The sequence below is a fragment of the Lontra canadensis genome, unplaced genomic scaffold (genome assembly GCF_010015895.1).
Source record: "Lontra canadensis isolate GAN:19392208 unplaced genomic scaffold, GSC_riverotter_1.0 scaffold53, whole genome shotgun sequence".
Classification (NCBI taxonomy): Eukaryota; Metazoa; Chordata; class Mammalia; order Carnivora; family Mustelidae; genus Lontra; species Lontra canadensis.
Genome location: NW_022631047.1, coordinates 8,098,126 through 8,112,633, shown reverse-complemented (window position 1 = coordinate 8,112,633; position 14,508 = coordinate 8,098,126). Strand labels below are relative to the sequence as shown.

The 14,508-nt window shown below is 40.4% G+C and overlaps 1 protein-coding gene and 1 long non-coding RNA gene across 5 annotated transcripts in view; one reads left to right on the top strand and one right to left on the bottom strand.

Annotated features, from left to right (window-relative positions):
• LOC116877744 overlaps nucleotides 1–4,609 on the bottom strand; it is a 64,254-nt gene extending 59,645 nt beyond the window's left edge. The window contains exon 1 of the long non-coding RNA XR_004384703.1: nucleotides 4,525–4,609. This is a non-coding gene — a long non-coding RNA (uncharacterized LOC116877744). The remainder of the gene's footprint in view (nucleotides 1–4,524) is intronic.
• CUNH12orf56 (chromosome unknown C12orf56 homolog) overlaps nucleotides 1–14,508 on the top strand; it is a 92,948-nt gene that overhangs the window by 61,888 nt on the left and 16,552 nt on the right. For all 4 annotated transcript variants that reach the window (XM_032874656.1, XM_032874655.1, XM_032874659.1 and 1 more), the window contains exons 6-8: nucleotides 4,605–4,749; nucleotides 12,303–12,409; nucleotides 13,840–13,929. In XM_032874656.1, coding sequence (XP_032730547.1) covers nucleotides 4,605–4,749; nucleotides 12,303–12,409; nucleotides 13,840–13,929 — 342 coding nt within the window. The remainder of the gene's footprint in view (nucleotides 1–4,604; nucleotides 4,750–12,302; nucleotides 12,410–13,839; nucleotides 13,930–14,508) is intronic.

Sequence of the window (14,508 nt, the reverse complement as noted above, 5' to 3'; positions counted from 1 at the left end):
TTATTGTATGATTCCACTTATTTGAGGCATTGAGAATAGGCAAATCCATAGAAACAAAAAATAAAATAGAGGTTACTAGGGCTGAAGGGAGAGGGGAATGGGGACCTATAGTTAATCAGTATAGAGTTTCTGTTTGGGAAGATGAAAAAGTTCTGGAAATGGAGAGTACAGTAGTGATGGTTGCAAAACACTGTGAATGCACTTAATACCACTGAATTGCACACCTGAAAATGGTTACAGTGGTAAATTTTATATTATGTATATTTTATTTTTATTTTAAAACACGTGTGTGTGTGCATATATGTGTGTGTAAGTAAGGGAATAGATAAAACAAGACTGGAAAAATGTTGAAGATTATTGGATCTAGGAGACAGATACATAGTGTTTCTTTTCAGTTTTCTCCATTTTTGTATATGTTTAAAAATTTCCATAAGAAAAGGTTTTAAAAGGCTTAATTAAGAAACATAATAAACAAATATAACAAGTATCTTATTTATATCTTGATTTTAACAAACCAAAAGTAAAAAGACATTTCTAAGGCAATAGAGGACGTTTGAGTATGGACTGGGTATTAGCCAATAGCAAAAAATTACCGATAATTTTGTTGGATGTGATAATGATGATCTTGTAAGAAATGTTTGTCTTGTGATGTGTTCTGAGGTTTGTAGGGGTTAAATAACAATGTTTGTGATTTCCTTTTTTTTAAAGATGGTAATATGGATGGCTTAGAATTTCTACATTTTTTAAAAAGATTTTATTTATTTGTCAGAGAGAGAGAGCACAAGCAGGAGGAGAGGCAAGTGGAGGGAGAAGCAGGTTCCCCACTGAGCAAGGAGCCTGATGCAGGACTCTATCCCAGGACTCTGAGATCATGACCTGAGCCGAAGGCAGATGCTTAACCGACTGAGCTACCCAGGTGTCCCTCTACATGTTTTAAAAAAAGAATTCCTATATGTTTTCGTATGTTTACTTTAAAAAAGTATCAGTTTTAATTTCAGTCCTTATTTAAAGTGATTTTAAAACTAACTGGATAATAAAATAGGCGTTAACTTTGTATATGCGTGACTTGAAATTTGTCATTGAAGGTGAGGAGAGTTCTACCACTAGCTTGACTCAGGGAAAGCAATTTCTTGCAAAGCTAATTCCTAAAGGCAACATATTAAAATGAAGTAATTTAAAATGCACTGTGAGGAATGTGGTAATATGTATAAGATATACAAGAGAGTTCTCTGCCTGCAAGGTACCTTAAGTTTAAGGGGAGTAAATATATACTCTTTGGGTTTGCAAACTGGAACTGTTACAAATATGAGTTCTGTAACCTCACATGGATTTATAGAGACCCCTGTGAACATACACACAGTGCTTTTGAGATAATCTATGATAAACCCTTTCCAGCTGTAAAGCATTATACAGATGTATTATTTATATAAAATATCCACAAAAATGAAAAAAAATACAGGAAAAACAGCTTATCATTAGATGAAGAATCCTTCTTGCCACACTATTTGGGTGAATTTATGTTTTCTAGCTGATGAAAATATAAAATATATGTTAAAATTAATGAAAAATCTCCCACTGTTCTGAAATTAAATAAGGGAGTCTTCTGGCACAAGACTTTTTATTATTTAAATTAGTCAAATAAAGTTTATCATCTACGTAAAGACAAATGTTCTCTGAAAGATAAAAAAAAAAACTGTGACTCTATAGAAATACAGACTGCTGAATCTAACTTGTATTTATGATGTATATGAGCCCTCAATTCACATATGAATTGATTTTTAGTATAAGGAGGTGGAGGTGTGCTTTTTCTTATGAAATTCCATTTATTTATTTATTTATTTATAAAGATTTTATTTATTTACTTGGGGGGGAGGGGCAGAGGGACAAGCAGACTCCTTGATTAATACGGAGCCCACTGCAGGCTCCATCCCTGGATCCTGAGACCTTGACCTAACCGAAGTCAGATGCTTAACTGACTGAGCCATGCAGGCACCCTTGTTTTGTTTTTTTTGAAAGAAAAGTTTGTTATTACAGTCTGTTATCATAGGTGCCACAAGATAAAAACTGTTTCTATATGGATCACAGCAAATTGCTGATGAATGGGAAAAATAGGAAAGCCAATTTGAAAGTAATTCAGCTGGTATTCTTTCCAAGCTTGTGCTTTTCTAAGCTCATCAGTTTGTGAAAACTACATTCCTGCTATTTTTGCAGTTCTCAGAGAATAGAGGAATTTTATAGTTATTTTTTTAATGAAATGTGATTGTAATTAGAAGTGGATGTATAGGGAAGCAGGATCTCAAAGCCCATTCCTATTTTATTTAGAAACCATTTATTAAATACTTACTGTGTGCTAAGTACAGACTAAAGTATCAAAACAGTGGGACTCCCCATTTTACAGATGAGGAAACTGAGGCACAGAGAGACTGGGTAATTTGCCCTTGGTAATTACTCAGCTGAGTAGAGACAGATCTAATCCCCATGTTTATAATCGTGTTCTTCTGCCTCCGTGACTTTTTAAAAAATGTCTCATTTATTTATTTGAGAGAGCAGAATAAGAGAGAGAGAGAGCACACAAGCTGGGGGAAGGCAGAGAGAGAGGGAGAAGCAGGCTCCTATATGAGCAGGGAGCCCGATGTGGGGGCTCCATCTCAGGACCCTGGGATCATGACCTGAGCCAAAGGCAGACGATAAAACCAACTGAGCCACCCAGGCACCCCTTGCCTCTGTGACTTCTGTCACTGAATTCTTGATGATTATTTCTCTTCCATGTTCTCCACTAGAAAAGAGGCTGTTTTGGGGGAAGTCTTAATGTTTTTGTTAATAATAGAGGCTCATTGGGATGTCTGAGTGGCTCAGTAAGTTAAGCATCTAACTTTGGCTCAGGTCATGATCTCAGGATTCTGGGATCCAGTCCAGCGCTAGGCTCCTTGCTCAGTGGGGAGTTTGCTTTTTCTTTTGCCTGCCACTCCCCCTGCTTGTGTTCTCTCTGTCTCTGACAAATAAATAAAATCTTAAAAAAAAAAAAAAAGGAGGCTCATTGATTGGATAGAGAACATCCTAGATTTTTTTTTTTAAACACAGGGGAGATAGTGGGCAAGAGCTAAGATTCCATATAGTAGAATTAGGATAAATGGTTGGTATCAAGATTTATGGAGTAGGTGGTAAAAATATTTTTAATTCAAGTCAGAAATTCTAGAAGTTTCCATCACCTACATAGAACATGAAATGCCTCTCCTAGCATTACTTCACACCCTTTCTTTTTCTTTTTCTTTCTTTTTTTTTTTTTTTTTTTTTTTGAAGTAAGCTCCATGCCGAACGTGGGGCTTGAACTCATGACCCTGAAATCAAGGTCATGACTGAGCCAGTCTGAACTTGGACATGTTACTTAACCTGTCTAACATCCTATAAATGCAACAGTAATTCCCAGCTCTAACCCCTGAGTGGGACTGAACGAGCTAGTCCATGAAAAGTGCCCAGGACAGGTACACAAATTACAACAATGGGGCAAAACAGAATTAGTGTGATATATAAGAAGTGTGGAAAAAGTGCTATAGGAGAGGTTCCCCATTCACGGTGGAATTAGGGAAAGCTGTAAGGGGAAGGTGTTCCTCTTTTCAGCAAAGCCAGCTTTTCCTGAACTATGGAACACACACTGGTCAGTGACAAGAGATGAATGCATTTGATACTCGGACATGGCAAGAAATAACTTTGAATTCCATCGTGGAAAGGTGATTCCTTTTCCAAGTAGTCCAATCTCATTAGGGAGAAGCCCTCTGCTTGGTGCCAGAAATGGCAGCTGTCTAACTCATGCTCATCGGCCTTTCTATCAAAGACAGAGAGCCTCAGGTTTGGAATGCGTGCATCAACTTAGAACTTGTGATGCTTTCATGCTACTTTCACAGTTACCTGCTATTAATGCAATTGATACTGGTTCTCCCTGTAAGGCCGTGATATAAAGTTTTCTTTATATAAATGAACTTCTCGGGTTGCCTGGGTGGCTCAGTCGGTTAGGTGTCCGACTCTTGGTTTCAGCTCCAGTCATGATCTCAGGGTCATGAGATCAGGCCCCTGGTGGGGCTCTGTGCTCTGTGCAGAGTCTGTGTGAGATTCTCTCCCTCTCTCTGCCCCTCCCTCTGCTCCCATGTAGGAGTGCACGTGCTTGTTCTCTCTCTCAAATAAAGAAAATCTTACATAAATAAACTTCTCTACACCCACACACAAAGTGAGTTGATTTAAAGAAAAAATATGAAGCAAATAATATTATACATGGTTCATGAAGTATGGTAAATGGTATGTGAACAAACTGTGGGCTAGGTGATGAAAGAGGGACGACAGTTTCCGAGGGACACTGAGAGTACTCCTGATGGGCTGGATACCGCTTGAGTAAAGGAGCATGGGGAAAAGAATGTCCAGCAGGAGTAACAAATATTTCAATCTGGGGAAAGCAAGGCTCATTACTAAAGAGTGATAAAGGCAAAAGCACAAAACTAATTAAAATTCCATTAGTAACAAAGTTTTACAAACCTGTCAATAATCGCTGATATTCCTCAACTGCTGTTTCTGATCATTTTTCACATGGAAATATTTTTCTTGTGTTTCTGTAGATCTGAGGAGAAAATAAAGCACTTCAGTCAACTGAAATCTGAACTTTTTCTTAAAGACAATACTTTAAGGAAGATACTTTGCTTGATTACAGAACTTAAAGTAGCAGCCCAGAAAAACTTCATTCTGAAACGGCTTTTCTGGAAAGTAGGTGTTGTGTTTTTAATCTTTGAAACTTGTTCTACCTGTTTATCTGATGCAGTATAATCAAGCATAAAGTAAAATACAAATAAATGTCTTGTATTCAGGGCTGCATTTTATTTTGTTTTGGGGGGGCAGAGAGAGCATGTAGGGGGAGGGAAGAGCATAGAGGGAGAGACGATCCTCCAGCAGACTCCCCGCTGAGTACAGAGCCCCAAGTCGAAACCAAGAGTCAGACTCTTAACTGACTAGGCCACCCAGTGCCCTGATGGAAGCTGTATTTTAGAATATTGATGCTGTCATGACTCAGTACTTTAAATATTGTGATTTAATCAGTACTGTGTATGTGTGTTGCAGGGAAATGGGGTAAGAAGACAATGGTAGCAAAAGACAGTACCTGAGATGGGTTGGGTTGTCAAGTCAAAGACAGATAATTAGAGAGGAAGCTTCTGGCATGCAAGATGCATGAGTACGGACTGTGAGATGGAAGAGTAGATTTCAAGAAGTCTTACCTTCAGGTATCCCTACAACAAAAGTAAAAATGAAAAAAAGTGACTTTTGAGTGTAGGGCTGTTATTTTTAAAAAGGTGGTTCTTGGGGAGTCAAAGCAACCTAGCGCTCATGCAGCAAGTTACAGACTTACTCTGTAAAGACTTACTCCATTTCATATTCAGTTTCAGGTGAAGGAATTCAGAAGCCCCAGTGAGTACTGCTGTGTCACTAATGAGGCCTAAGGGAGAGGGTGAGCCCTGCCTTGGGTCGAGCTCATGTTGATGGCTCTGTGTTGTATCCTAATTCTGGCCAGTGGTATCATTACTGAGCAGCTGCAAAGTGCAAGCTTCCCCAACATACAAGACAGTCCTGGCCATTTCTTAGATTCTAAGTGCTTCACATGTAGGATGACCAACCATGTGGGTTTGCCCAGATCTGGGTGGCCAACTGTCCCAATTGGCCTAGGACTGCGGAAGTTCACAGGATATGGGACTTTCAGTACAAAACCTAGGACTGTCCCAAATACACTGGGATGGTTGATCACCCTAATCAGAGGGCATATTAGCTGTATAGAATAGTATGTCGAATGTCCCATAACACTGAAACAGGTAACAATGATGTTGTGCTACCAAGTCTAAATCTTTTTAGACTTTTACTGGATACAGCCTGTTAGGAATAGAACATTCAGGTTCTGACTCCAAAACTTCAGAGGACTGTGGAGAATTGAGAGAAAGGCATTGAAATGACACCCAAAATGATTATGAACATGGAAATGGGAGTCCACATGGAAAGCCCAAGGAAATTGGTATATCCCACCCAAATATTCCTCTCTGGCCCGTCACACACATGGCATCATTTTAATCCATCACTGACTGTGTGATCCTGCTGGCTCAAAAGCCTCTCCCTACTGAGTACAAACACCTTGGCTTTGGCATTTAAGGCTCCCCACTAATGACCACTGTCACTGATTCCAAGTTTGGACAGGTATGGCCTTTATTTTAGCAAGGTGTATTTTCAGGAAGGGACCAACATCTATCTGCACAGGGCAGGCACTGGGCAAACTAATCCAGCTGTAGATACTCCCAGGGAAGGCACAGTGCTCAAGGGTGAGAGTGATGTCTACATAGTGTACAAAATGAAACATCAGGCCATTCCAGCATGTGGGTGGATTATACCCAAATGTCTGCACAAACATTTGGCACCAGGAAGCCGTGAATGTTTAGAGTTTAGCAATAGGGGCTTCATGGAATGTGGGGTTGGGGAGGTGAGGATATAAAGGTTGTCAAGAGCAAACCTAGCAGCTGAGAGAGGATTGGCAAGGGACAGAGCAAGGGCCTAGAGATGTCCATTTAGATAAACTTGACACCATCAGGGGACTGGGTTTAAAGCAGATGGCTAGGTAGGAGAACTGAGGTACATCCTACAGGTTAGACGAGGAAGAGAGGTGCTGATGTTGAATACCAGAGTGTTGGTCTGAAGGCCATTTAAGGGTCTCTCATTTTAAAATGGGCCTGATGCAGGGGGTCTCAACTGTGCAGCAAAAGAAAGATGTAGATAAAGAGAATAAAGCTAGGCCTAACCCACTCAACCCCACACTGCATCGTTTTCACTTCTTTCCTCTAAAAGCTCCATCCACAGGGATGACTCAAATACCCTGTCCTTTCCAGCCCTTCCTTGTTTTCCCCTGCTGTTCATCATCTCTAGGCTAATCCTTCTTCCATCGTCTCCTGTTAAAATCCTACCCATTCAGGGGTGCCTGGGTGGCTCAATGGGTTAAGCCTCTGCCTTCAGCTCAGGTCATGATCTCAAGGTCCTGGGATGGAGCCCTGAATCAAGCCCCACATCAGGCTCTCTGCTCAGCAGGGAGTCTGCTTCTCCCCTCCCTCTGCCTGCCTCTCTGTGATCTCTCAAACGCTGTTCTTCCGCCTTTCCTGTCATCCTCCCCGGGGAGCTTTGGAAACTTCCTCTTCCTGATCTGTTACGGCAGAACTTTCTGCGATATTCTTCAATCTGTGCTGTTCTAGTAAAGTAGCCACTAATCACACTGAATGTGGCCAATGACTAAGGAAATGAAATTTTAATTTTATTCCGTTTAGTCAATTTAAATTTAAATAGTACCACGTGGCCACCGGCTACCTATTGGACAATGCCGTCCAATTCAATAAATATTTACTGCATGCCTATTCTGTGCCAGGTATGGGAATAGGCATTAGGAAAGTGAGCATGAAACAGTTCCTACCCTCAAGATTAGCACAGATATTCTCCTTTTCACTATAGTTATTGGCATATTATTCTTATTTACCATTATATGCTATAAGCTTCTTCAGGGCAAGCATGTGTCTTACTCATCTTTGTACTCTCCCTAAGGCCTCACACAATACCATTTTTATATCAGGGCCCATAATCAATTCATACTGAACTGAAAGTCTATTCTCTTGTGAAAAATTAATCTGATCAGAAATCTAGGAATAGAAAACAAACTCAGGGCTGCTGGTGGGGAGATAGGGTAACTGGGTAATGGACATTGAGGAGGGCACATGACATCATGAGCACTGGGTATTGCATAAGACTGATCAATCACTGACCTCTAACTCTGAAACCAATAATACATTATATGTTAATTGAATTAAAAATATTTAAAGAAAGATGTCTTTTAAAGTTAATTTCTCTAAGTAAAAAAGTTAAAAAAGAAAAAAGTTTAGGAATAGAACATTCACGTTCTATTGCTTAATTGAAAACACTGCAGGACGCCTGGGTGGCTCAGTTGGTTGGGCCAGTGCCTTCGGCTCAGGTCAAGATCCCGGGATCGAGTCCCACCCACATCGGGCTCCTGGATCCACACGGTGTCTGCTCCTCCCCTTTCATGTTCTCTCTCACTCTCTCTCTCTTTCAAATAAATAAATAAAATCTTAAGAAAAAAAAGAAAACAATGCAGCTGTTCTTTAAGGTAATGTCCTTAGATGGACTAAAATTGATCTTCTAATTCAGCTATCAAAAACAAGAGGCCAAGGGGCCCCCGGCTGGCTTAGTTGGTAGAGCATGTGACTCTTGATCTCAGGCTCGTGAGTTCAAGACCCACATGGGACATGGAGCCTACTTAAAAAAAAAAAAAAAAAAAGGATTAAAAAAAAATTAGAGGCCAAAATGAATAGAGAGGGAAATAAAAGGCATATGGGCAATCTCCTATTTTTGGTCTTTCCACACATGGTGTGGGCCCCCTGCCCACCACCATGCCACCAAGACCTGCTAGCCTTATGTTTTCTCTCTCTAACCCATAACCACAATCTAGTCTCATATTCGTTTACACAGAGTTAACATATATAATTCACAAAAGTCAACATTTTTATCTTCTTTCAGAGCTTTTTTCTTTTCTTTTTTTTTAATTAAGTGGGCTCCACACTTGGGGTGGGGCTTGAACTCACACCCTGAGATCAAGACCTAAGCTGAGATCAAGAGTCAGACACTAAACTGACTGAGCCACCCAGGCACCCCTAGAAGCTTTTTTCTTTAAACAGTTATCATGGCTTTATGCTTAAGCAGTGGTTTACCCACTTTGTGCTGGGCTCCCTGGAGAACATGAGGTTGTGTAAAGCTTCCTTAGGGACCTTTATTGGGGTGGGGAGATTAGAGGCACCTCTAATTTTTGGTTCCTGAGCAAGATGATGGAAAATTATACATAGAATAATTTCATATAAATAAAATCTTACAATATATATAATTGTATATAAATATATTATGTATTATAAATGCACACACACACACACACACACACACACACACAATTTCCCCCATTTGAAATCATCTGTATGGGTTATAATTTTCTTTCAGGTAATCTCTCTTTCTCTCTCTCTTTTTTTTCACAAGTAAATTTTAAATTATGAGAACATTTTGTGGTAGACTGACTGAAACTATGCTTTAGGACTACAGACACCATGTCTGCTTTGCTCAAGGTAGTATCTCATTATCTAGCACAGCACCTGCTACATAGCTGGCAATCAGTAGTTATGTGTTCAATGAATGAATGAGTGAATGAAAGAGTTCTCCATTCCTGTTCCTTCCTAACCCTTTATTTTTCTTTCTTAATTCATGAGGTTCTTTCTTAATTCAACAATTTTTTTTATTATGGTAAAATACACATAACAGAAAATTTACCATTTTAACCATTTTTAAGCATACGGTCCAGTGGTATTAAGTAGGTACACTGTCTCATTGTGCAGCCATCTCCAGAACTCTTTTCATCTTGCAAAACTGAAACTATACTCATTAAACAATAACTCCCCATTCATCCCTTCTCCCAGCCCCTGGCAACACCATTCCTCTTTCAGAATCTATGAGTTTAGCTTCTCTAAGTATCTCACGTAAGTGGAATCACTGAGTATTTGTCTTTTTATCACTGGCCTATTTCACTCAGCATGTCTCGCAGGTTCATCAGTGTTGGAGCTCGCTTCCTTATTAAGACTGAATAATATTCCATTGTATATAAAGACATTTTCTTTTCCATACTCCATTGATGGATACTTGGGTTGCTTCCACATTTAAGCTACTGTGAACGTTACCACTGTGAATATGGGTGTGTCAATCTCTCTGAGACCTTGCCTTCAGTTCTTTTGGGACTATACCCAAAAGTGGAATTGCTAAATCCTCTGGTAATTCTATTTCTTAATTTTTGAGGAACCACCATACTGTTTTCCGCAGCATCTGTACCACTGTACATTCCCATTAACAATGCACACAGGTTCTAGTTTTCTCACACCATTGTCAACATTTGTTATTTTCTGATTATTTGTAGTTTTGATTTGCATTTCCCTAATGATTCGTGACGTTGAGTATTTTTTCATGTGCTTATTGGCCATATGTACCTCTTCTTTGGAGAAACTATTGGGATATAATTTACATATAATAAAAGGCACTCGGGGTGCCTGGGTGGCTCAGTGGATTAAAGCCTCTGCCTTCGGCTCAGGTCATGATCCCAGGGTCCTGGGATCGAGCCCCACATCGGGCTCTCTGCTCAGCGGGGAGCCTGCTTCCCCCCCTCTCACTCTGCCTGCCTCTATGCCTACTTGTGATCTCTTTCTGTCAAATAAATAAATAAATAAAATCTTAAAAAAATAAATAAATAAAAGGCACTCATTTTAAGAGTTTGGTTTAAAGAGTTTTGACAAATGTATAAACCCATATAACCACCACCCCAATTAAGATTTAGAACACTTCTATCACCCCATAAGGCCCCTTCTATAGCCCCATAACGCAACCTCATACCCTTTGGCAGGCAGTTTTCTCCCATCCATGGCCCCGGGCAATCATCGTGCTTTCTGTCACTACAGATCAGTTTTGCCTGTCCTCGGATTCCACTTACCCAGAAATGTACACTCTGTACTCTTTTGTGCTAGCTTCCTTTGGCCTAACAGTTTTGAGATTTCTCCATGTTGTTGCAGGGTGGTGGAAGATACTTTATAAATAAAACTTTGTAAATAAGGGGCGCCTGCGGTGGCTCAGTGAGTTAAAGCCTCTGCCTTTGGCTCAGGTCATGATCCCTGGGTCCTGGGATGGAGCCCCACATTGGGCTCTCTGCTCAGCGGGGAGCCTGCTTCCCCCTCTCTCTCTCTGCCTGCCTCTCTGCCTACTTGTGATCTCTGTGAAATAAATAAATAAAATCTTAAAAAATAACAACAACAAAACTTTGTAAATAAAATAAAACTTCCTGAACTAGTGAGCAGGTGGGAGATCACAATAGTAACTGATAAATTTATTAAGCACTTATGATGTGCTGAGCACCGTTCAGGCTTTACAGATACTATCTTACTGCAACCCCCACCAGGTGACATTAACTCTATTTTAGACATAAACTGAGTCATAGAGCGTGTAAGTCATTTGCCAGGTATCATACAGCTAACCAGTGGCAGAGCTGGTGTGTGACCTCAGAGTTAGTGTACAAAGCCACCACACTGTGCTCAATTACCAGGGCCCTGGTAAACGGCAGCTGTTCTCAGAGGGCCCAGCATACACACCCTGCTCCTTCTCCTCCTGTCCCTCTCTCCCCCTGCCATCCTCAGCCTCTTGTCATGCCTTAGCACCTAAATAAAGGTACATGTAATACCTTTTTAAACAGAGTCTAATTTGTCACTAGTAGACAAAAGTCCTGGGGGAAAAAATGAGTAAGAGAGAAAAGGAAAAGAGAAGTAATTACATTATCTTTCTCATTAGTACCAACCTGCCTGATTTCATGGGCCAGTGCTTATTTCATGCTCGAATTTATCTCATGAGACTGCACAGAAGCACAAAAAAACTTGGTTCGTGCACTCTTAAGTCAGTGTTTATTCTGTAGAGATGACAATCGACATTTCCACTGTATTAACGGAATTATTAGTATCATTCTTCACTGTCTTCATTAGGCTATACCAGTGCTGTGCCTTCACTTGCAGGTTAGCAAACATGTTTAAAAAGTGTTTTTCCAGGGGCGCCTGCGTGGCTCAGTTGTTAAGCATCTGCCTTCTGATCAGGTCACGATGCCAGGGTCCTGGGGTTGAGCCCCGCATCAGGCTTCCTGCCCAGCGGGAAGCCTGCTTCTCTGTCTCCCGTCTCCCACTCTTCCTGCTTGTGTTCCCTCTCTCCCTGTCTTTCTCTCTCTGTCAAATAATTGAAATCTTTAAAAAAAATGTTTTCTAGCCATTATTCGTTGTATCCTCACAAAGGTCAAATTACTTTGGAAAAGCGGAACTATAGGAGCCTCCATTTAATCTAGTATTTGCAAGTAACTGAATGATTTGCCTGAGATTATACACCTACACCTGGAGGGTCTTCGGTATGAACAGCAGAGCCGGGCCTTTGGGGCATCTCTTAGCCTCACCCCCTAGGCTTTAGCTCGGGCTCTGTTCACCAGGACAGTGGGTGGTCTCCTGGTTTAAGTAAAAAGTGTTTTCACTTTGGGTTATGCTATTATTAATGAGAGGTATTATAATTCACGTGGTTCCAGAGAATAAATAATATCTTCATATTTTTATTATGTAAAGATAGAGTTTTACCAACTGATACCTAATGACCATCTTCTTTCCTACTTGCTTTCACAGACCAGTGACCTTTTCTATTTCCTGGTGAACAAACTTCATGAGTACTTGCCAGAGTCTAGGGATAAGAGCTCACTTCAAAATAAAAGCCAAAGGGCCGATGAGCTGGTGTAAGTACTAACTGGATAGTCATAGATTTTTCTCCCCCGAGGGTACTGAAGATAAATGGAAGGCACTGGATAAAATATATACTGTACTAATGATTAATGGTGCTGCAAATTTTGCTTCACATAGATTTTTTTTAAGATTTATTTATTTTATTTGTGAGAGAGAGAGAGAGAGAGAGAGAGAGAATGTGTGCGCACAAGCAGGCAAAGTGGCAGGCAGAGGCAGAGAGAGAAACAGGCTCCCTGCTGAGCAAGGAGCCCGATGCGAGACTTGACCCCAGGACTCTGGGATCATGATCTGAACTGAAGGCAGTGGCTTAACCGACTGAGCCAACCAGGCATCCCAGTTTTGCCTCACATAGATTTTTAAAAATAGCACTCATTTTGTTCTACTTTTCGTAGGTGGGGGGAGGGGCAAAGGAAGAGGGAGAGAGAAAATCTTAAGCAAGCTCCACGCCCAGCTCAGAGTCTGACACAGGACTAGATCTGACAACCCTGAGACCATGACCTGAGCTGAAATCTGGAGTCAGACATTTAATAGACTGAGCTTCCCAGGTGTTCCTGTTCTACTTTTTAAAGAAAGGCTACAGGGGCACCTGGGTTGCTCAGTCAGTGAAGTGTTTGGGTCCTGGGATCAAGCCCCACTTCGGGCTCCCTGCTCGGTGGGAGTCTGCTTCTCCTTCTCCCCTTTCCCTCACTGCTCCTACTCTACTTATTTCTTCTCTCTCTCCCTTAAATAAATAAAATCTTAAAAATAAAGAAAGGCTATATAAGAAATTAGTAATATTGGTTGTCCCAAAGGAAAAAAAAAAAAGGCATCAGAGAAAACAACTTTCACTGAATTCCCTTTTTTACCTTTGAAATTTTGAGCCAAAAATTACTTATTGGAAAAAGTTAAAATTATTAAAAATAATTTTGTTTGTTTATTTTTAGGATTTTATGTATTTATTTGATAGAAAGAGAAACAGAGAGAGAGTGCGCACGACCACACAAGCAGTGAAAGTGGCAGAGGGAGAGGGAGAAGCAAACTCCTCACTGAGCAAGGAACTCGATCCTAAGACCCTGGGATTATGACCTGAGCTAAAAGCAGATGCTTAACAACTAAGCCACCCAGGATCCCCTAAAAATAATTTTAAAATAGTGTGTGATTATCAGAAAAAAATGTTAAGGACCAAAAACACTATGAAAATGACTTATAATCCTGACATTCAGCTATTAATTAATTTGCTCAACAAATATTGTTGAGTGTTTACTATGTAGCAATCACAGAGTAGGGACTCAACCAATGTTGACAATTAACAAACAGAATTTCCTTCCCATACGTTTTCTATATAGATATGAGAGCAATTTTATCAAGGGTTACTAATTTTGTGAAGTTCTGAACTTGTCACGCAATCATGCCACTCCTATGCTTTTTGTTCTTTGTTTCCTAGAGCATGCATTGAAATTATACAGACTCTGGGACTGATGTTCAGAGAAACAGAAACTGAGTCATCGCGCCTGAGCACGTTGGCAGCTAAGAAGTAAGGTCTTTTATTTTTATTTATTTATTTATTTTTAAAAGATTTTATTTATTTATTTGACAGAGAAAGAAATTACAAGTAGGCAGAGCAGTAGGCAGAGAGAGAGGGGGAAGCAGGCTTCCCACTGAGCAGAGAGCCCAATGCGGGACTCAATCCCATGACCCTGAGATCATGACCTGAGCTGAGGGCAGAGGCTTAACCCACTGAGCCACCCAGGGGCCCCAAGGTAAGGTCTTTTAGGAGACATTGGCACCTTGTAGTTACAACCATTAACTACTCTATTGAGTGTCTTCCAAAACTCATAGCTCTCTTAGTTCTCTGTCCAAACCCCTTATAAGTATATTAAACTCTTTTGTCTTTCCACTTCCTTCTGTGATGAACATGGAACATAGTGAGTTCTCCCAGGCTCTCTGGATTATTAAGGGCACAAAGATTCTCTTAGCATAATTTTATCTTTTGTCATTGTCTGGTGAACTTGAAAAAGCCCAAATGCCCCACCATACATTAAAAGCCAGGGGTTCTCTACTAGAATTTTACAGAGTACTTGTAACCCCACATAACAGAAAGATCACATTGCAA